Source organism: Ambystoma mexicanum, chromosome 7q (assembly GCF_040938575.1).
Source record: "Ambystoma mexicanum isolate Mex_15411 chromosome 7q, UKY_AmexF1_1, whole genome shotgun sequence".
Taxonomy (NCBI): domain Eukaryota; kingdom Metazoa; phylum Chordata; class Amphibia; order Caudata; family Ambystomatidae; genus Ambystoma; species Ambystoma mexicanum.
Window position 1 is genome coordinate 505475976 of NC_090941.1, and position 24563 is coordinate 505500538.

Here is a 24563-nt window from a genome sequence, read left to right on the forward strand (position 1 = left end):
TGGTGGGAGATGCCACCCTAGATGGCTGGGGAATGGCCATTTCAGAACACCAGGATGACTGCAGAAACTGCCTGTCCGCTGCTGCCTCCACTAAATGAATTAAAAATGAATGAATAAAAGCACTGGTGATGAGGATCCTACCCAGCGCTTTTGGCTGCATGCTCCCCCCATCCAGAGCAATTAGTCTAACCTTTTGTTCAAGAGTGCTCTAGCCATGACACGTGCCTGCTGATGTGCCATTATGTGTGATTTATGAACAGGGCATGCAAGAGCAGGGACTTTAATCCCGGTTTAATAAAAAAGGAGACACCTGGTGGTGAAATGATGGACAGTAACTCCCACAGCGCTATGGGCTAAAATAGTGGCAAGATGTGTAGATGAGATGGCTGTTTGGGCGATAAAAGAGCCATATTTATCAATGTCTCAAGTACAGCAATATGGTTATGGTTGGGCAGAAGATTCTGAGGGTTCGGGTGATGTGGCCAGACAAAGAGGCGAGGTGTCAATTTTCTGAAAAGCAGTGGAAACGTGTTCACTCTTGCAGAAGAGGTCTTCAAACTGCTGTTACAAGTGGCTTCAGATGCAGGTATTCAATAGGGCATACATCACACCTGCTAGACTAGGGATAATGTACCCAACTAGCTGCTTCCCTTGTCCCAGATGCAGTAGTGAACCTTTCTGGGCAGCTTTTCACCTTCTTGAAGTCCAGCACTTCTACTGACACTTGGACAAATCTGTCTGCAACGGTTACGCTCCTGGGTATTAAACTGTGCCATTTGCACAGTTTCTTGGTGCTTATGAAGCCTGGGGCGGGAGGCTTTTAGGTTTATGGAGATGGGGAATTGTGGGGGGGACGGGGGTATTCCAAATAGCTTTGCATTTGTATTGTGTGTGGGTCTGTTTCTAGGTGATTTGTGTCAAGGGCATTTGCAGTATCTGTATCAAAATGTCTGCCTTGCAAGCCCATAGTGTGAGGATGTGCTGGTTGGAACTGTGATATACAAGTTGATTGGGAGGATGTAGACACTCGATGTGTGATGTCTATTGCCGGACCTCTTCAATAGCTGTGAGGTAGTGGCTTACTTGGTATACATCTTATGCACTGGAAAGTACTATTTGAGCATGTTTGTGCGGGCCCCAATAGGCATCTGGAGCATCCATATGTAGTATCCCTGACGACAATTTCCTAACGAGGGTGTACCTAGAAAATGTGTTGACGTATTGGGCGGCACTAGTGGTTGTGACCTCGGATTCATCTCCTGGACTCTACTGCCAGCATGCACAGATCGCCCTGGATTCATAGGCTTGCTACCTATCGAAATGTCTTGTCCCTGCTGCTCTATAGCAAAACGTTAAATCCTTTGCGGTTTGTAAATATGCTGCCAACAGCGCACGTGTGCTCTCTGAATGTAATGTTTCAATAAAGAGTTTAATAATAAAGAAAATGGCTTAACGAAACCTTTCAGTGACAGAGAACAGTCTAACAAAATGCAATGTTTCGCACTGCACGTAGGGCACAATGTACGTGCACAAGCGTTAGAATAGCATCTCATTTGTTAACAATAATAGAGAAGTCCCCAAATTAAAGTACAAGAAATAAAAGACCAAAGTTTTAAGACGTAGGTTGTGTAATGTTTGTATTTGTTTACATGTACACGGGTTATGTAAAAATTAGTAACTCGAGTTACTGGTTAAAAGACAGTTTTGCTGCAAAGTAGTTGGATACTAAAACATGTAGGAAATAAAAATCTAGATGGTAAATACAACACAATTCTATGCACAAATTGCACTTGTCGGGCGGGAGAAAGTCACACGCATCTTTTAAGTGCTGTATGTAGGTTATAAAATAACAATTTACACAGCAGCAGATGCTGCATTCAGAGGTTCCTTATTTATTTATTTTTTTTAGCTCATAGATGCATTCCTTTTCTGGACTACAGCTTTCGCACAAATTTATAAAGTGACCTCAACACAATGGCAGTGTGATTCTGCTTTCAGGCTGCACCTCACACGATTCAGTGCGCAAAGCCAAGCCACAGGTGTGCTGCTGATGCACAACATCCCACGAAACCAGGACTACTCATTTCTCATTTCCATTCCTCAAAGATCACAAAGTGGATTTGGCAAGGCTTAGACAGGCAGGGATGTACTTCTCAATCTCAGCGAAATACATTACATGTAGTGATAAAGAAGACTTGATATCATTTTTATTCAACTATGTGCATAAAAAAATCATGCTTGAAGATTGCGACGAGCTGTGTGCAAACCTGCCAACGGCTGTGCAACAACTAAGTGAAGTTTAGAAAGTGTTTAGCAATGTAAACCTTGTTCACAAAAGAACAGAACGGAGGATTAAAAACACTGCACACAATAGAAAGGTACAGCTACTGTATACTGATTCGCTGGATTAGCTTTTCATCGGTAAGTGGTAGGCATCATTCCTGCTCACAAATCTCAGTTTCCACGACAAATGTGTTTTCAAAGTGACGAATCTTGTGGCAGCTCACAGCAGATCGCTTCTGAATTCCTGATAAAGAAGAAAAAAAAAAACAGTTAGCATTGCAGTAGAAATCATGTTTACCTGTATGTATTTTTTTCTCCGTTTTGTCACAGGGAGCACTGAAACACTAATACATATGGCTAAAAGAATTAAGCATTCATCCCAGACGGGGTAATGAAACAAAATGAAGCAGCTGCATATGTCCCCGTCTTAATCAGATATGTATTTTCAGCCACAAACAAGACACATGGCGAGTAGATCTGCACACAAAGGCTATGACAAGCAAACACTTATGGATAAACTTACCTGGGCACCGTTTAGTACTGCACTCAATATCGGCATTTAATCTCAGCTACAAGTACTTTTGTACGTAGGGATTGAGGTAAAGAGAAACGAAGGGATTTAACCAAAAAATAAAAACAACGTGGTCAATTTAGGAAACTGGGATTGGCGCTGTGGCAAACATGGAACTTTTTTCGCAGGGGGAAGCCACCCATTTGAAGCTAGGGAGGTGAGCCTGCTAAGCAAAACCCTCCCTAGAGGTTTGGGAAAATGGGACTTCACTGGGAGTGACTCCCCTCAAGGGGACAAGGATTCCCATGAGGAACGCATTATGGGCATACATAGGAATTCAGGAAACTGATGGTATATCAACTCTGGGACTCAAGATAATACTGAAAGTGCCTTTAGATATTAGGCTCAAGACAATGCTGGACTCTGTGGGCTTTCACACACAACAGGGACACAGAGTTATGTTTAAACTAATGTCAGATGTATAGCCACCGAAGAGCACTGAAGCACACAAAGGAAAATTCGAGTTTTTTAGTCGCATTGACCGTTGTCATCCTATCTGTCCCTCGGGAAGGAATTAACTATCGCTTATGGGGGCAGAACAGCAGAACAAACTGTCCCTAGGACAGCGGTGGAGTACTGCCTGTCTAAAAGGGATAGAAGAAAATGAAATAATCTAACACACCTCTGCAGGAATGGGGAGGTTATATGTGACTAATTGCAACATTAAAAAAAGTTTGTGGGCTTGACAGCTGACAATAAGCACACACCTTATTGGTCACGCAGCGCGATTAAAAGTATGATCACCCTTAAATGGAGAAGGAGAAGCAATATGTAGAGGTGAGCCTTCAATGTGAGTAAGTCACTGAGGTGCAGAGCCGGCTTTGGCACAGATTGAGGCAGACGCAGAGGTGGGACGCTGCCCACCAGACACAGGAATGCACAGAGTGGGAGAGGCAGCTCAAGGCAAGCTTTACTTTGAGGCGAGACCACGCACAGGACATGGTGGGCCCAGTGCCTGCAAACCAGCGCCAAAACCAGGGCTTGAGAGACTCTGCTCTCAACGCGAAAGGCCAAAGCGGAAGGGTGTAGAAACGAGGGGTAGACAAAACTTGCTTCTATTCAGACTGGAAAACCTGCAAGTTGTGGGGAACACCACCTCTATCAAAAACACACCACCTGACTGGAAGAAACACGACGAAATAGAAGGTATCCGTGTTGTCCAGGGAAGAGGGAGGTAGAGAAAGGCGAAAACGAAATTGGAAGGAAGAAGGAGTTGCCATGAATTGCCATAATCTCCTGCGAGGGTCAAATGAACATAGGGGTTGGTTACGGGAGCCCAAGAACCCCAAAGATCGTAATTCACCAGACAACTCAGGATAACTCCAAAGAGCTAAGAAAGCCACAAAATGAGAAGGGTTACCAATACCATAGAGAGATAAGTGAGACATTGGGAAAGAGGAATCCAAGGGCCCAATTAACACAGTGAAGAACAAATACCAGGTGAGCACAGAGACTTCCAAGATGTGAAGCAAGCGGTGAAAGGTCTCTATAGGTTGTGGAGAGGGATCAGGGAAATATCCCTCCACTGCTCCACTGAAAGAAATGGAGACATTTGTTTGTTTTTTTCTTTTTTAGGGACTTCAGACTTTTACAGAACTTACATAAACTTAGAGAGACTGCTAAGACTTATTAAAAGAACCAATAATTGTGTTTTCTAAAGACACTTATTGAACCCAGAACCAGGAGAGGCTCCTGAGAAGATGATCTGGGTGAAATCACTGAGTGCAGGGCACAGTGCCTACTTTTAATTTCATGTTTTTCTAAGTGGTATGGCCAGTTTAGCAGATAGGTTTGGACCAAGGACTATTCTTTTTTTTTGACGATTGACGAGAACCTTAGTTATAGTTTTGATAAGAAGGGAACTCCCTTTTAGCAATAGGGATAGAAAGGCATTGCCTTTTTAAGTTAAATAAAGCCTTTTGACAACATGTCCTCTGGTCAGAGTCCTCCTTCTGGCTTGCCACAGAGCCCTGGTATCAAATTCACTAACATTTGCCCTCTTTTCCTCCACAGTTGGTCTTCTCCATTAAAATGTTGCTGGTAATAGGTATGCAGTCAATTTAAAACGAGCACAGAATTAAATAATGCAGCAGGATTCGCACTTGCATCTGCCATGTATCTGAAAGTATATGATTTTGAAGGAGGTTCTATAAAATCTAGACACATTTCCTTTAATGACCAAGTGCTTGATCCTCAAATAATTTACACAAAAAAGGTTCTTGGTCTATACTAGAGCATGTGCATTACGTTGTTGAATATAAACATGACAAAAAAGCCTTGCAGGGAAAATAAGTTTTAGTACAAATTGAATAACATCTTTATGAAATATGCATAAAGCATTTAACACCTGAATAGGTGCTGCAGACACATTTCTTTTGTTTTAACCTAAATAATCTGCATTTAATTTCCCCATACTGTGGGAAATGCATGGTATCAAGAGAGACACAGACTCAAAGACAACAGTTTTAACACCTTTATTTAATAATGTTCCGGGGTTGGTGTAATACCCAACTGGCCCCAACGCTAAAGGGATTGTTCCCTCAACTGATGTTTCTAAGGGCCGTCTATGTCTGAAAATCCAAAACCAAAATCTGTCCGTCTAAACCTATGCTTGCCCTCACTCTGACAAAATGTGATAGGAAGACTTCTTAAAGAAAAATAGTGGTTCAAAAAAAAGTTTTTAAGTAGTCTTTCCAATAGGTGTACTTCTGCCAGTTCAAAATGGTTCAACTCAAAATGGTTGCCATTGGAACCTTCCAAGTAAGGCTTTTTCCGTAAATCAATAGAGCTCACCCAGTCTCCTGGTCTCTTGGGGCTCCCTTCCCCAAGCTTTGATCCTTCCAGTCCCCCAAAAAAAGACAGTTCCCGTTAGGCCTCTTCTCATGGTTCCCTTCCTCAAGTCTAGGCTTCTCTTCACAAAGTTGAACGTCGTCTTTAGTGGGCATTTTAGGGATCCAAAGCCTAGGGCCTTCTTTACTAAGTTCAACGCAAAAAATTCTTCTTGGGCTTCTCAGGGTTCCTTTCCCTAAGCTTTTTGCCTCAGTTTCCAAAATAAGTATTAAGCTTAATTGGGCCTCTCAATGTTCACTTCCCCAAGCTTAGGCCCCCTCTAGTTTCAAACACAAGTTCAGTTTGTCAGGATGTACCTTTCCCCTATATACAGTTTCTTTCACATAGAATCCTTTCCTGGGGTAGACTCAGAGGCTTTTGAAACCGCCAGGCTCTTTGCTCCTCCCAAGCACGGCAACTCTTTATTTCGTGTACTTGTTTTCCTTTAACCTTTTATCTTCAGATGCTTCCGGCCCCCCTTTTTACTTCTCTGATTTTTACTTTGTCGTCCACACTTGCACCTTTATTTGCTTTTCTTTCTCTGTGTTGTTCCCAGTGCTCCAGACTATATTTTGAGGTGGTAGTATTTTACTCCCTATATAAAGACTTTGTGTAAATGTGATTTTAAGAGTGTAAAAATTACTTTTCTCCTTTGCAAGAGAGTAAAATAAATGCGACACCCAGCCGACATGTGCAAAAACTGTATGGAAATCATTACCATGCGGCAGCTTTCTGCATTGTGACAGAAACCACCTTTCATTATTTCTCTAAGGTCTGGCCATTTTATCTCTCCTTTATATATTTAAATGTTGAAAACACAAAAACCTAGTCAATTACATAGTAAAGCAAACATGAATTGTATTGTGTGTTTTGAGGTTCAATAGCATGATTTATTTTTGAGGTTTAATGAAAGTCCTCAATTCTTGGAGCTATTACTACCGAATGGTATGCAAATGCAATGATGCAACAATGCAGAGAGGAAAAGACTCCATGCTAAATTCTATACCTTATCTCATGATCAAATGGTTATTTATATAGCGCTTTTGGCAAAGCGCTGTACATAGAACATATTTATCACAATGATCACCAAACTGAAGTTGGTTCTCCTTTATCGACCTCGAAAGGATGAAAGTCTGAGTTGGCCTTGCCATGATTCGAACCTGCAACCTACAGATCACGCACAGATCCCAGCAACGAGCGCTCATCCGGCTGAGCCATCTTATTGGCTAGCATCCTTCAGAGGTTGGCAAACCAAGTATCGACTGAGCTATAATAATCACAGTGCCTAGATGTTGGACAAACCATGTATGAAGTGCTACATAAAGTTAAATACCTATCTGGATTATCACAGGGACAGGTTTTGCTGAGTTTCTATTTCAATTACAAACGTAACTTGTTTTTGAACAGTACTTCCACTTCCTGGAGAGTCAGGTTTGGGATATTTTAATTGTAGTCTTGAAGATTTGAGAGGCTATAAAACCTGTGATTGGTGTAATGATGCTCAATCACTCACTTTTGAGCAAAGACTCTGCTGCTACTGGCCATTTATAGTAAGGTACGGTACCCCATTGACTGCAAGGTTCAATGGATGTTAACTAGACCGTGCATACTCATTTTACACACTGTTTTTATAATTAAAGTGTACATTAAATTACAAGTGTAAAAATGATCTGCCTCTGCATGACAATGCACACAGCACAGGAACTCTGAAAACATACAATTGCGCAATACTGGTTTGCTTTCACTGGAAAAAAAAAAGTGTTACAAAAGATTAATTCTCAATTGCAATTTAGTTTTCAATCTTATTAATTATACAATCCTAAAACGGTAAGAAAATATTATTCATAAATATTAAATAAATATGCACAGTGCTTCCATTTGCTCCATTAGCCTCTACACACAGCACAGCAGAAGCTGAATGGAAAGAAAACGTTCCCACAGTGTGCAGTTTCTTGTTTTGAAAAGCTTCAAAGAAATCAGAGGTTTCAGAGGCTTTTCTCCATAGCTTGCAATTACATCAATGTAGATAAAAATCAAAAGCAGCACTTTGGTTTCTGTCAAGTGCACTGCCCTCTGCTCTAAACGTGTGTGTACATGTAGACAGGAAAATAATAAAGCTGCTGTATTTACAAGATTTTCATGCATAAAAAAGCCTCGTATGAACCTTATCTGGAGGCCTGGTTGTGCATCTTGCACACTTGCCTCTTTCCATTGTGCAAACTTGCACCTGTCCGTTTGCTGATCGTGCCTCTTGCACACTTCTTTCATGCTTGTCGGGCACTTGTTGCTCCCTATCGGGTCGTTTGCACCCTTTTCTTACTTCTATATCTATTTAAATGTCTTTACTCTGGACTTTGCTTTATTTCTGCCCCGCTAGCAAGCGTTCTCCTTCTTTCCACTTTACTTGTTCCTGCTTTCTTACTTTGTCCTTTTAGGCTTTCACCCTCGCTTTCCGCTCCGTGCTGGTTTATGAAATCTTATATTTCTCCCTTTCTGCTGCAGCCAACCGCTCTAGAGTTGCTCTCCCTCTCACTTGTTCGAAACTCACAGGGTAGCGTAGCGCTGGCGAGCAGCCTTTCCTGGATGCATTGGACCGAGGTCAGGGTCTCACAACATGCTCCTCAGTCAACCTTGGGTCCGGCATACGTCCCAAGGGAACAAGCATTTGCCTTGAACACCGACAGCAGGATACAGGCGGCCTTGCTCCAGCTCCCTAGAGACACGGCTCTTTCGCCACGCTGCAGCCCCTCACGAACACTGGGCCAACATCTTGGCACACCATTCTCATCTGGATCCTCCAGGCTTCTCTTCCTGCAGCTCCCCGCTCCTTGTCTCCTCTGGTCCAGTCAGCATCCCCAGCTCGCTCATACTCTTTGGCAGAACCACACCTTTTATACTGGTATGGAGTCAGGTGTGAATAGTCAGAATAAAAAGCGTGACCTTGCCGGACTCCATTAGTGGGACAATTCAAAGGTGTTACACGGTAGGTCTGGCTTTGTATTCCCATGTTGGTTCTATGGGTAATCCTCATTGCTCCTAATCACCTCTTCATCCCAGTACTTATTGGAAATGGGGAGGGGGGAGATGGGGTGTGATTGGAAATACTCCATAAAGGCTGAGGGAGAGTGGGTTGTTGCATAAGTGGGGAAGAGGGAATACCATGTCTCGCCCTTGGGGATTTTTCCTCCCAATTCCCTGTGACCCTCCACCCAGGTGATCCTCCCTAGCTTGTCCATCCCCAGGGTCGGGATCCAGAAGTGATGACCCTTCCCTGGCCACCTGAATGAAAGATCCCGGGGCAGTAGGTGGGAGAAATGAAGACAAAAGTGTATTACCTTGATGTTGCGCCTAAAGTTAAAAGAACGTTAGTAATTGTTTAAGTAACAGGCAGAGACACAAAGCTGCAAATACTTATTTATTGGATGTATTGTTAACTTCACAATTGATATATATTCAAGTTGCTCTTGTTCTGTAGGTTAGATATATTGTTGATTTCACAATGGGTGTCTTAACAATGCTCTTATTTCGAGAGTCCTTTTTTTTTAGCTGCAGGTACTTGTTTAAATAGATGTATTGTTAACTTCACAATAGATATCTATTACAAGTTGCTCTTATTCTTGTAGGTTCGATATATTGTTTACTTCACAATAGAAATCTATTAAAATTGCTCTTTTCTTGTAAGATAAATTGTTGAATTCACAATTGGTATCTTTAACAATGCTCTTTTTCTTGAGAGTCCTTTAGATCCTTTTTACTGTGAGTTACTTGTTGGTATTTCTCCAATTCTTTAGAAATTAATGCTGTTGTATTGTGTTGACTTGCTGTACTGAAAAACTTGTTCACATGCCGGATTTTACAGCACGATAGTTCCCTCGACACGCGTTTCCCCAGTACGTAGATACTGGTTCCTCAGGAGGGTGTACGGATATGTGCCATTCGGTGATTGGAATTGTTTTTGCACTCTAAAGGCGAGAAAAAAAAATAGAGGAGAGAAAAGGAGGAATGAGGCTAATCAATAAATGGTGCTGAGTTTAGTTAGCTAGTTGTGCTCTGCTGAAGTGATGCCATCTAGGGAAAATGGCTGAACAGTATGTGATAGCAGGCTGTTTTGGTAAAGTAATGATAATGAAATTTGATACACTTATTAAACTATTGAAAAAGAGGGAAGTTATACATACGTGATTGGCAACAGAGTAAAAAAGAGAGCCGAAATGTGCTAAGCGTGATAGCCCAAATTAGTGATTTTCAATATATATTGATATGTGCATTGACTTTAATAGGCTGGTTCTGGCATGACCCTCGTTTGGCTCACTCTGAATGAATACATTTTCTAGGGCAGTGCAGAGGATGCCAAAGGGATTCCAAGTTTAAATGCGGGAAAGTATTTCTCTTGCACTATAGAGTAAAAACACGATAATAGTTTTTTGGTTGCTAGGAAGCTTACCTTACTGATAGGTGTAATGGCTTTCTTTGTTGCTTTTAGAGGACAAAGTGGCATGAGTTGCTTAATAGGCACAACATTGTCAAAATTGGTGGGTAGCTCTGCTGGTAAGGAGTACCTAGAACAAAGGTGGTACAGGAGGCATATACTCGTGCAGTTATTATGGAGAACATGTCCGCGGGTCATATTTCATTCAAAAAATGAGCTGAAACCAAAAAAATGGGTGCATCCGGCTTACCTTCGTAATGTAATGGAGTCGTACTCAGCGCGCGGTCACCGGTATGATAGCCGAGATTTCAAAGTACGTGCAGATGCAGGTTAGCCTTATGCGCACGTGTGCTTTTATGCGGCGCGATGACATAGGGCGGCGTGTAGTTGCGTGAATGGGGCGCTTTGATTGGATAATACAAAAAACGTTCATGCTGCCATATTGGATTGGGAAAAGTTGAATTTGATGGTACATGTGTGAGTACGTAATCGCTCTAAGTAAAGAAACCATAGGTGTAATGCAGAGGAAGCGATCTTATGATTCATTGAAATCTTCTGTTGTGATACGCATTATTTGCAGAAATGGGAATTAGCGAGTCAGAGGTTGATTAATTATACTTGAGCAGGTACTCAAGGATGGAGGTAATGTTCGGAGTGTTAACTTGCTATACTGAAAAGCTTATTCAATTGACGGCTCTCGCAGCATAATCATTCCCTCCCGAGTCCGATATAAGGATGACGAATCAAAAGGGTGAAATATGTGATAAAAGGTTTCGATAAGGGTAACTGTAGGGGATGAAAATGGTTACTGGCAACATGATCTTCAAATGAAGTGCACATTATTCGGCCAATCTGGCATTGGATGGTTGAACTTTGACCGGGTAAATTTAAAGAGTGTATTTGCCTAAGGAGGACACAGAAATTCAAATTTGTGTTGGAGTCGATCGAAATCTGTTGGAATGGTTGCTGGATTCTTGTACTTAGCTAGATGACTGATTGGTCAGAGTGGGTTCGTGAGCGGCTTTAAAGGAAGTGAACCAACTCATTATCTGAATTGCGGCAGGTATGGCAGCAGTCCATTAGACAGATACATTTAGCTTCTAGTTGGCGGAGTAGTTTCTCCATTGCCCCCTCTAGGGGGTGGGTTGACTTTTTGGATTCCAAAGAATTTTATTGTTTCAATTTTTTCTTGTGGGTGTGTAGAAAAGAAGTGAAGGGCCAGTGGAGACGTCATGTCCTTATTCTTGATGTTGCTAATGTGTTCTGATATCCGGGTTTTACATTTTCTGATTGTACTGCCTATGTACATTTTTTTGCATGAGCATGTGATACCATAGACTACATATTTGGTATTGCAGTTGATGAAAACTTGGATGTAAACATCTTTGCCATTGGGGAGTTTGATGGATTTTATGGCATCCTGTGAAAAATGACAGATGCTGCAGGAACCACATTTGAAGTTTCCTTGTAGTTTAGTTTGATTCCATAGTTGTGGAAGGCCTGGTTTCTTTTTGTGGTGTTGAAAGTGAGGGGCAAAGTATGTTCTTTAAATTTGGGGCTTTCCTGAATGTGAGGTTGGGTTGATCTGTTAAGTGATCCGTCAGATCTTCATCCGCTTTAAGTGTATTCCAGTGTTTTGACAGGATTTTTCTGATTTTGTGATTCACTGTTGTAGGTAGTTATAAACCTTGGAGGGTTGGCTTTTGGTTCTGGAGTGGTAATTTTGTTTTGTAGGAGTTCTGTTCTGGGTCTCAGTGTTGTTTTCTGGCGAGCTTTGTTAAGCAGACGTTTGTTGTAGGTGGGAGAAGACTATCGGGTTTCTCACAATAGCAAAAATGTCAAAACAATTACCCACAGGGAAAAAAAAAAAAAAGAAAAACTGGTTGGAGTAACAAATGTGAAATCTGCAGACTGTTCTTTTGAGTAAGTTCTAATTGACTAGATGTACTGATAACCTGCTGATGAATCCGAAAGCTTACATTAGTGTACTATCTCTACCCTGAAAAGATCAGAGTGCATCAGCTTCCATCTTGTGGATCAGAAGCTTAACTGGCTGTCATGCGGTCCTCTCTTCCGGCACGGAGAGTTGCCATTTTGCTTGCAATTGCTCTGTTAAGTTTTCCCTTCCCCTGCTGCATTCTCCATATTTATTCACTCATAGATCTTTCCAAATACACCCACTTGTCCCATTGGTGAGCATTTCCTGTTTTCACTCCGATCTACAAGACATAGATTACCTAACCCTTAATCATCTTTCTGTAACTTTTGTCTGCTTAGAGTCACATGGTATGCATAGCCTGCTAGCTGCCATTTAGTGGCTGGCGCTGAGTATTACATCTTTTTTGAATTTGAAAAACTGGGCATCAATAGGGGCTTTCCTCTAACTATCCATATCCTACATGTACAGGGACCCACAATCCTTCACGCATTGGCATCCTCAGATTGGTTTTCCTGCCCTGAATTTGTATTTCAAGTTTGTAACGAAGTAGCCCCCTGTTCCACTTCTCCCTTACGGGGAGGAGGCACATGTGACTATGCAGATAAAAAGCTACAAAAAGACGATTACTGGGTAAGTAACGTTTGTCTTCAGGAGTGCGTGAATCTGCTGAGATTCATATGTTATGCATAGAATAGCAAGCAGTACCCAAAGCAGGCGGAGGGTGGGCGGAAGGAACAGAAGAGAATACAGGTTTATGAATTGCTTCTCCTACTTGTGAAGCCGCTCTTGCCTGTGCATCTGCAGCAGCTTTACACATTTCCTCTAGCGAGACATTATCGATGAAGGCTAAAGTTTCCCCTGTGCTGCATGTGGCATGAACCCTGGGAGTGAATGATGGTGTTTTTTGTGCTAGTGAATAACACAGTTTAATAAATGTTACAATCCATCTTGATATAGTAGCCTACTAACAGGGTCCTTCTCAGCATTTTGCGAATGAAAACAAAATATTGGCTTTTATTCCTTATTTGTTTTGTATTATTAAGAACACGACTGCTCTGCATAAGTCTAGTGTGTGTAATGCTTTTATTTCCCTACTCTGAGGTTTGGGGAAAAAGATGGCAATTCAATGGATTAGGTAAATAATGTTGATATGTATTTAGGTGAGAGCCTAGGGTGTGTTCTTAATACAACCTTATATATGTGTATTGATACTAACGGTTCAGTAACTGAAAGTGCTCATAGCTCACTTACTCTTCTAATAGATGCGACAGCTATCAAGAACCCTACCTTAAATGTAAGGTCCCTTAGTAAGCCTTATGCATGGGTTCCAAATGCTCTCCCATGAGTTTTTGGAGCACTGTATTAAAGTCCCATCCTTGGGGAGGGTATGAAACCGGGGAGTGTATGCATTTAACCCCTTCCATGAATGCCTTAACTACCAGTATTTTCCATCAGGAAGTTTTATTTTGAGAGGTAGAGTAGGTCGCTGATGCTGCTAGATGTACCTTGATGGTGTTGTAGACTAGCCCAGAGTCAATGTAAATGGGATCAATTTGCTTGGTTTTACACCAAATGACAAAAAGCTTACATTTGTTGGAGTAGCGGTGCCTTATGTTTTTTTTGGCCTCCTTTTCAATTTCCATGCATCTATCCAGACGTTTTAATTGGCCAATATAATTTCAGGAACCAGGCTGCTAAATTCAGAGTTTGTGGGTGGGGTATTTGTTAATTTCCCTTATTGTTATGTAAGCAAGTTGTTTCTGGTCTGCAACCTGATTGGAGGTTGAATGGCCATCTTTAAGATGTGTGGGTACCACGTTTGTCGTGCCCACCGCTGCAATACGTATCAGTGTGAGCTGTTCGTGTACCATCTTGTGTAGGAGCGGGGTGGGCGAATAGTGTAGGCAAATGGCTCCCATATATATTACATCCGACCAATTCATCCATAGTGCGTTCCCTAGGGACCCCTTTTCAGGGTACTTGGATGCAAAGGAGGGGTATCTTGCATTCTGTGCTGTAGTGAAGAGGTACATCATGGGTTGTGCCACCTTTTTAAATATGTGTTTGTTTGTGTTAAACTCCCACTCATGATTCTGTTGTAACACTACTTAGGTTGTCCGCTTAGCAGTTGGTCTAGCAGGGAGCATGTTGTGTTTGGATATAAATCCCTCTTTTGATGCACCATCTCCATATGTTTTAGGCCAGAAGGGATATAACTATTGAAAGTGCTCCCCTATGCTTGTTAATATAGGCCATTGCAGTGGTATTGTCAGTATTGAATAACAACTGTTTACAATCCTGTCTGGAAGGATAGTATTGCCACCCAGATAGCTACTAGTTGCAATATGTGTATGTGGTACTCCCTCTCCTTCTGTGCCCATGCTCCCTGAGCTCTCAGTTCCTGGCAATGTGCTATTTGTATTGGCGGCTGTCTGAATGGTCTCCTCTTCAAATGGTGGTGTTAGTCTACCATTGCAGAGATTCAATGGCCTCCTTTGTTATAACTAGATCATCCCACAGCCATTTGTCAGAGATCACCAACTTGAGAGCCATTGCTGCATTGTCTGCATGTTTAGGCGTGCGTGTGGGACAATGTATATGCAAGATGCCATCATCCCATGCAATTTCATCACCATCCGAAATTATATCTTTGCCCCAGCCTGGTAGGTTGGTATCTGTACTAGAATCGCCTACACCCTTTCCTTTGATGGATAGGCTAGTGCCTGTTCAGATTCTAGAATTGGAACTGTTTTTTCGGAAATGGAACGAGACTTTATTTTGTCTCATTGATGGTAAACCCTAGTGAGTAAAATAGGTTTACTGTTTCCTGTGTGTTCTCTTTACATGATTGTAGTGTTTCGCCTGTTAGGAGCCAATTGTCTAGATACGGATAGACTTGAATGTTTTCGGCGTAGGTGCGCTGACACAATGCAGGAACGCTCGTAAACACACAAGGTGCTGTGCCTCTACCTTGAACCTTGGACATTTTCTATGGCTGGGGAACATGGAAATGTAAAAGTATGCATCTCTTATGTGTAGAGTGGACATCTACATCCCTTTTTTCAGGAAGCAAATTAATTCCTGAACGGTAGTCATTCTGAGCCTTTGGGGTTCTACATACTAATACTCTTTGTCATGTCGTTTTAGGGAACTAGAAAATAGAGTGAGTAAATACCCTTGTTTATCTGATGCCGAGTTAAAGGTTTCCATGGTGTCTCGAACTGGAGTCATTTTTTTGGGGTAGAAGATGATCCTCGTGTGGATGGTTCAGTAAAACCTACCTGGCACTATTATGCATTTCGTTTGTTTTTCCATCTTCGTAGTGGCAGCATAATATTTCTTTTGTTTTTAGCCAGACAGCATGTCACAAATACGCATGACTCCCTGCACAGCCTTTATGTTCCGGGGGGAGTGTCTGCACTGCGGAAAGCAGTGGGACTGTTCGTGATAGCTCAATTGCTTTTTCTATTAAATTGCAGATTTGTAAACAATTGAATGTTTAAATGTTCTGTCAAATATCTAGAGCCTTGGATTAACTGGCTGTAACTGGGAAATCGTGTTCTGAAACCTACCTGACACTATTAGGCACATTGTTTATTTTTCCATCTGCCTATTGGCAGTATAGTATTTTTTTTTTTTATCCTGACACGCGTGACTCCCTGCACAGTATTTATGTGCTGGAGGGAGACTCCATGCTGCGGATGCACGCAGCGGGCATGCCTATGACACACCTGCAGTGTGCTAAAGACAAGGCTGGCTGTGCCAGTCTGTGACCCGAACGGACCCTGTGCCTCAAATGTATGTTGACCTGTGGACGTGATGTCACTTATCTCCTGAGCCTACTGAGGGCTCCTGGAGGCGCTATACTCCTAGTGAGCTGCTACGTTTGGCTTCTCTTGATGTAGGTTGGCCACTGGGGTTTCTCAATTCAGGCGCTTCGGGCCTGAACTTCAGACTCAGGAGACCAGAATGGTAATGGGTAATAAAACAGAATGTATTCATACAGCTCTATCCCTGAAGAGCCCTACTCGGCCTGTAACAACTTTGACAGGCTTTTTGATAAACGCTAGATCTGCTGTAGCACATCAGGACGATATGTACACTCTTTTAGAAGATCTTTCTCCTAATCGCTTTTGTGTGACAGAAACATTGTCTCATCTGATCCAAATATGGTGCAGATGCTGCCCTCTAAAATAACATTTTGCATCTGGACAGACCCCCGGCCCCTACTCTAGGGGGCGAATTAGCCCTGATGTTTTTGGCATCCCTCAATTGTTCCTCAGTTCCCCTGGTGCATATGTTGCCTATTGAACTCTACTTGGTTAGGCTTAACCGTTCCTGAATGTGTCTATACACATTTCGCTAGTTTATCGTCCCCATCACATTCCTCAGCTAACTTAGTTGGTGAGTTTGCCAAACTGGTTGCGGACCTTGACTTAGTTACCTGAAACGTATTCTTATGGGCGATATGTGGCCTAACAACCCTATGGATTCCCATACCAAAAATGGGACTGCTTTCTTGGCCGATTCTTCCTTATATTTTCATGTAACCATCTCCCTACCCACTGCTTGGGGAATACGCTTGATTTGATCTTCTCCAAGAAAGGTTTAACAGCTACATTTAAGGCTCTTCCTGGCCTTTGGTCAGATCATTTTCTACTTCCCTATACTAATATGTTCTGTTTTCTCCTTGTGTACTTTGGAAATCTCTTAATCTTCGACGTCACTGGGGTAGAAATAGCCCGGCGTCTATAGCAAATCATTTGCTATCCTGTAGACAGAATCTTATTGTGACAGATGAGCAAAAATCATTGTACATTGCTTGTTAACACGATGACTCACACTGCTGACATACTGGCCCGGTTAAATCCTCGGTCAGCTGATCCAAGCCGTTGGCTCCCTGGTTTTCATCTGGCCTTGACACTCAAAGAAGCCTGTTGTGCTGAGAGAAATACTCCTTCGCTAATTCAGTTATTAGGGTGCAATTTAAGCGGCAAAAGTCCATTCTTATGCAGATCGCATTGTAGCAGCCTCTTGCTCTTTTCATGAATTATTTTGAGTAGCTAAGGAGCTTTCTGCTCTCCCTCGTCTTGTATCTGATGATTCACGTACACAAGCCTGATGTGATGACAGCAGTACTTTTTTTATTGACAAAATGTTTAATATTCGACAATCGGGAAGCATCTCACCCTTAATTCTTTGTATCTGCTCCCAGAAAGACTGTATTGTTATACCGTAAATGCAATCACATAGCCCGAATGAAATGAATAGTATGTTGGCCAGAAGCAAAATCGCATCATGTGACAAACATTGCAAACTATGAAACCCGAATGCGACCATTAGGAGTTCCTTTTGTAAATGCCGGCCATTTTCTTTTCTGTAACTCTTTGCAAATATATTCTGCTCTTCAGATCCACACACGGTGCAAGGCCACAGCCTGAACTTTGAATACTAAAGTAGACAGGAATGTAAAACCCTGCAGATATACATTGTTTTCCTCCTCGTAAGGCCTTGAAGCCTGGGCAAGAACCGCCATTAATCAACAACCAAGGTGCCGGTTTGTCCCGCAAGCGCTGTTGTAAAAGGCAGCTAAATGTGAATTGCTCCTCCACGAAGGATGGTATTTTTCTCTGCTTAGAACCGTCTGACCGCTAGCTCATGAGGGCAGCAAACAGATAACGTTGGTTGGAATGTCTCCCTGCAGGAACACGATATCCTTCCCTGTGCCAGTGCCACATGTTCCCCATAACAGAAAACTGTCTCTGCAGCCTTTGCTAGAATACTAATGTTTAGACTGACTGAAGTTAAATGCATAGCTGTCAATTACCGAACCCTAGCTTGTTTGTCATGTAGAAGGGCGGGCCGAATGGTATTGTAAAGGATTCTCTCATCTCACGGTGTCTGGGAACACACGTCGTGAGGCGTTGAGACCCCGGTTGGCCGACTGATACTCTATGAAGAAACCAGACTTGTCTGGAAAACAAAATCTCATGATTGGAGTGTCATTAGTATATGGTTATGGTGCCTTATTCCATATATGGTCTTACAGTATATGTACACATGCTCAGGCTACATGCATAAAGTCTGCAGGATCAACCAGACCTCTAATGCATCTTGCAGATTTTTCTGGTAAGTACCTCTTCAATTGGGCAGGGGTATTTTATATCTGGAGTAGAAACTTGAAATTAATCCATCAGTACCTATTATTTAGAGAGACTTTCCGCGATGGCATACATACATGCCCCCATTGTGAATCAGATAGGACCTTCCCCAGTGATAGCTCCCACTTTGCGATGAACGTAGTGTGACCCTGCTATACCCCTCGCCTTAATAAGCTTGTATAATAAAGACACTTGGCGAGTCCCGGTGGGTTCATTACAAATTGAACTTGGAAGAGTTTGCAGGGACTTCTGGAAAACGCGGCCACAGGCCACGAAGCATCTCTCAGACGGAAGTAAAAGCACTAATGTCACTGCATTTCAGGTCTCCCTACCCTTCAGTACATCCCATGGGATAAATCTACCATCCTGTATCAAATGTCTTAGTGTGTTAATTCACAGCCTTTCAAAGTGAGTCTTGAAAACGTTCTCGTGTGCAAGCTCAATTCCATGTGCTGCATAGTGAATTCAGAAAAGAAACATCTTTCCCCCCACTCTCTCGTTGCTATCCGATCCCAGGCCTTGCAAGCGACATACACCGGCTGGACCTCCCACCCTCATCACCGTACTCTTACTGCCCCATAACATCCCTCTCAGGTCATCTGGCCATGCCGTCACCCTCTCCAGTCTGACATGTGGGAGCACGGGTGATGGATGCTACCACCAAACTGAGTACTGCAGTTGTGCTGTTAAGTAATATGGGGCAGCACATCAAGGGAAATTCTAGCCTGCTTCCCGGCCCATATCAACCTCACCATCAAGCTTCTTTCACATGACCAGAACTTGGAGGGGAGCTAGGGGGGTTTAAATCACTGGAACATTGTTAAAAACATACAGTAGCTTAGGGACTATTACCATTTTAGCCAGAGAAATCCTTGCTGCCTGCAAAAGCTGAAGGAGAATCCACGCCTCCACCCTATGTTTCAGGTGTTGCAGTGTCGCCACATAAGACACCCTCACCCTCTGATATTGTATGCCTTTAGGGCACCAGCGGAACCCCTCCCAGACATCCCCAGCCTGCGCCGCTGACGTTAAGGGCAACACTTCATATTTGAACCAGTTTATTCTTAACCCAGACTAACCATTGTAGCGCGAGAACTCCTGTACTAGAGGCCACAAATTATTTTTAGGATTTTTGACATGCAGAAGCATGTCATCAGCATACAACAATATGCTCGAGACATGCAAGTGGATTTTGACCCCTCTATGGAAATTAAATTTCCTTATACTACAGGCCAAGGATTCGATCGCTAGGGCGAACAAAATAGGGTATGGTGGACAACCCCGTCTAGTGCCGCTGGTAGGACTAATGCAGGAGAACAGCGTTTGGTTGGTCAACACGTTAGCACGAGGAGCTGTGTACAGTAGCTTAATACACTGAAGGTATGTTAGACCCAACCTAGCGTGCCAAAGGACTTCAAATACGAAGGACCATTCGACCAAGTCAAAGGCTTTTTTGGCTTCCAATGCTGCAAACACAATGGGGACTCTGCCAGCCACGTTATACATCAACGTGAATAGGCATTGCAAATTTTTCTGAGTGGATCTGCAGGGGATAAACCCAGCCTGATCCGGGAGCACCGGGAAAAGCCTATCAGCATGAGCAATTTCGCAATATAATCTTATGTGTACTTATTAAGGATAAGGGTGTCTGGGCCCATGGGCCACACCATCTTCAACTTTATATTTCTAAATACTCTCCCTCTAGACCACTACGTTCCTCTGGCAACAACTGTGTGTAGAGCATTTTGCTAAACAGAGGCGAGGTGGTCGATTGCTTTCCTCAGATGGATACCTCCTATGGAACAGCCTCCCGCTCAGTCTACACCTTGAGCAGGACTTTCTTTAATTCTGAAAGCTCTGCAAGACTCATCTTTACCTCCTCCTTCCCTTCTTCTCTCCTCTGCTAATCTCACAGTTTGCGATTGGTGTCTTGGGCCCTTATGCATCCTCGGGGCCCCGGACCTCCCACACTGAAACTCCCCAGCTCCTGTCTACCCTCAGCACTTGCCTCGGCACACCCTCCGCCCTGGAGGGTCGCTCTTCCACCCAATGCAGCTCCAGCCGTGTAGCACTCATCATACCATGCACTTCATCTGTGGCTCACCCAGGAGTCCAGACACCCCCAGCACTCCCCCCTCCCCCACCCTCTTCCTTGTTGCACTGGCATGTTCTGAATTCTCACAAAGCATAGTAGGTTCGTCCTTTTTTCCTTCCCTCCATTGCTTTTAAATATTGTGTTTTTTTAATGTGTTTCACTCCCTTGCTCCATGGGTGCTTTGAAACAGTATTTTACTTGCCGTATAAGCACCTAACAAGCAAACAAATAAATAGCAGGCACATTGATGGGGGGATTTTATCCAGTTTTAACAATAGTGTTATCAATGCCGTACTCAGACTCCAGAGGAGATACAGTATTCATACATACTATGTAAGTGGGGAAACAGATACTGTGCATATACCGCCATTATGCCGTCCATCCCCATGGCCTTACCATTTGGAAGGGACATGATCACCTGGAATATCTCTGCTTCCATCGGCGGAGCGTTTAACAAGCCAACCCACAGCCACCTGGTCTAAGAATTGGCTAATCTCATTGCGCGTCACCAGTACATGGGAGGAATAAAACCAATTGTAATACTCACGAAAAACCACATTGATCTGACCAGAGTCGTTTACTACATTCCCTTCAGGATCTGTGATCTCCAGGATAGCATCTCTACTCCTCTTTCCTCATCGCCCACGCCAGAGTGCGGCTAGGCCTTTCCCCCTCTCCATATGCAGTCACTATTATCGGGTGACACAGATATTTCTCTTCCCTACATGCCAACTTTGCATATTCCTCCCTTCTCGCTCGCATGCTCTTACCCACATTTGGATCACCCCCTCAAACCCTGCTCGCTGCCACCTGTCTGTTCCAAGTCTTTTATCTCCCCCTCCGATTCGGCAATGGACCTACGCAAGGACTTCAACAACACCCCTCCCACCGCCCGCTTCCTTGGAAATGCAGCATCCCTGTATAAAGACCTTGAATGTTTCCCATATTACTGTGGGATCAGTGACTGAACCCACATTAAACTGAAAGCGCCACCGAAGCGAGGGAACCTCTTGTGCCACCCTACCAGGGAGTGATCCAACAGTTTTCCGGTGCAATATTATATCCGTATTTGTCAACTTGGTGAGGTCCGCTGAACCCATGATATAGTCCATTCTGGAGGCACTGTTGTGTATTCCAATGTAGAATGAACACTCCCGTGCAGTGGGATGGAGATGCTACCATATATCTACAAGATTGTGATACTCGGCTATATCCCTCCACGCTACCGCAGCCCTGGGCAGAGCTGCCCAAGTTGAGGTCGAGCAATCCAACGACAGGGTTAGAGCAATATTAAAATCTGCTGCCCAGACACAAGTGGGGGATTTATGAATGTGGGACGCGCACCTATGAAAGAAATCTGGGGTATCAACATTTGGGGCACAGATGTTAGCACGCAAGAGCCGCTTGCCCAGACATTCCCCCGACAAAAAAAGAAAGCGCCCCTCCTCATCTGAAACCGGTTTGTGCAATCAGAAATTCAGGTACCCGTGAACATGCATTGCAACCCCCCTGGCATGCGAAGAATAAGATTAACTATACCCATGGATCCCCCACCAGGAGGCCCGGGGGAAGAGTGCCTCCCCAGGCGAAGTGTTTTTCCTGCAGACACAGCACATTCACCGGATGTTGTTTTGCCTGATTCACTATCATGCTAAATATATATTTCCGTAACTCAGCCACGGATGTTCCAGGTCATTACTATAAGCTGCTTACCGATCCTCATCCCACAAACATAACAGCACCATGTTGCCAACCCCACCTACCCATCGGAACCATGAGGGCAATCTAAGCAGGCCTGAGACTTTACAGTGGGACCAAAAGCAAAGTTGAACAAAGGGGTACACCGATGCTCTGCCTTCCCTCCCACACTAGCAACCCCAACATACCAGCCATAGTTCCCAGCCTCCCCCACTAGTGAAACACCACCACCTACCCAAATACGCAGTTACTGCGGAAAAAGCTGGGGAGCGGCCGCATTAACTCAATGTGACCAACGACTCAAGTAGCAAATACTCTGCACTGTACCAACCATTTTTATGTGAGGCGTTCCGGTGCTCTCACAGAGATGGGCAGTGATAGTCCACATCCATTTTATGACTTTCAGCAATTAGGCCCTTGTGGAGAACCACCCCGATGCAGGAGGTCTGTCGCGGATCGCTCCACCGCCTCCGGGGATGTGAAGAACCAAGTTTTCCCTTTATGCACCATTCTTAATTTTGCAGGAAACAGCATGGCGTAGCGAATCTCCTTTTTACTCAAGATATTTTTGACAGATTTCCTCTGCTGAACTTGTGGGCTGAAGTCCAGAAACACTCATATCATGGCAGTTCACCTTTCTCCCTTGCCAACTTGAGGATGACATCCCTATAGTTGAAGATCCTGGTGACGATGGCTCAATCCGGGGCCCTAGGCAGAGGCCTAGCGGCCAAGGACCTCAGTGCCCTTTCCATATGGAACATGCCAGAGACAGGAGGAGATCCAAGGGTGTCCATAAGTATTTTCTCCACAAATGTCTCCATATTTTCGATCGAGGAGGACTCCGGGACTCCCAATCTACACAAAGTATTCCTTAGAGATCGCTATTCTTACCCACTACACTCTTCACAGTCTGCATCAGTATGGAGACTTCCCTCTAATTCAGCCACCTTATCCTCACTGGCCCCAATACGTTTTTCCGCCTCCGTCATATGCCTGCACTGCTTATCAATTTGGACTGCTGAGATGTAAACCTTGCATGCAAGGACATTGATTTGTGTCCCCAAATTATCTGACTATCTTTCAGCGGGAAGAGTGCAATTTAAAGCTGCCACATCGATTTGTGAAGGGGCCGGTGATGCAGATGTCGGGGGCATCGACTGATCCGATTTGGCATACTGCTCCATCTTTGCCTCTTTTTTCCGAATTACCCATGCTAGTTCCGCACGACTGCTGGGACCAAGTGGGCTCCCCTCCACGTCCTTTGGGCAACAGGTCTCCCCTTCAGCTGTCTTCCTGCTTTCCAGAACCCAGTGGGTGTAGGCAATCAGCTTGTTCCACACTTAGCGTCTCTGGGCCATTTCCCAGGCATACAGGGTTTCAGGTAATGAAGTACTCCCAACCCGGACCAAATCCAGGGGGGTACACCAAGACAGCTTCCCCGATGCTCTACTTGCCACAAGACCGGACCACAAGGCCTGAGAGGGGGTGGGAGCCAATATTAAACTCTGGAGTAGGGGTGTCACGGTATTAGTTTTATGACGGTGCAATAACCTTATTGCCAAATTACGGTATATCATGGTTATCGCGGAATAGCAGGTGGCGTTAACTAATCTTAACAAATATTTTCTAAAAGGTCATAAATGTCAGATTTATCATCGCAAACAAAACCAGGCACCCAAGGCCAGAATTGGGCTTCTTAACATACTTTCCACTGAAATGCCACCCCTTGCTTCCACCAAACACAAACACACGTGTGGAGAGGAGGAGGAGGAGGAGGGGGTGGGGGGGGGGGAGCCCAGCTTTTCTTAAGTGGTCATTTAGGCTTTTAGCTCCCCCACTGGCTACTGGTGAAGGTGAACATGTTGCCATCTTGATAACCTGCATTCCACAGATCAATGGAGTCTGATGGTATTTTACTTGTGCGCATACACACAAACACACACACACACACAGACACACTCTCTTTACGTTACAGTCTTTAGTTTACTTGCGGGCCAAAAGGTGTTCAGTAATCACGGACATGTTACCCTTTGGTATGGTAGCAGGGAATACCCACAGAGATGAGTACATTTCGCAGTGTGACTTATTATATGTAAATTCAATGATAGAACTAGGGAAATCCCCCATTGTCATATGTTTAGAAAACATTATCCATCATAAATATATAAACCCCAAAGCCGCCAACCCAAAGAAACCCTTTTCCTTCTTGGCACTGTATTTATTCTTCCTAGTGCTAACATATTGATTTTGTGTCAGGCATGTGTGGTTTATGGAATGGCATTAAAAACTGCTCCAACTGAAACTAATTGGCAGACGGCACATCCAACAGTGAAAGACCAAGACTGTGCAGCACTTGCTTACTGCAGCCTTTTCAAATCAGATTGAAAAGCACGCTTAACGGTATGAACGGTATACCGGTATAAACAATGTGAAGGTTATTATTGTTCAATTAAGTGGTTCACGGTATCTTTAACGGTATACCGTAATACTGTTACATCCCTACTCTGGAGGCAGGGTTCTGCAGTCCTCACCACCAGTAGTCCCAGTCCAGGCAGGCC

General features: G+C 43.7%; 1 protein-coding gene across 1 annotated transcript in view; it reads right to left on the reverse strand.

The window, feature by feature from the left end:
• Positions 1 to 1620: 1620 nt before the first annotated feature.
• The window catches only part of ITM2B (integral membrane protein 2B), a 250086-nt gene continuing 227143 nt past the window's right edge, over positions 1621 to 24563 (reverse strand). The window contains exon 6 of the mRNA XM_069639390.1: positions 1621 to 2527. Coding sequence (XP_069495491.1) covers positions 2436 to 2527 — 92 coding nt within the window. The 3' untranslated portion in view covers positions 1621 to 2435. The remainder of the gene's footprint in view (positions 2528 to 24563) is intronic.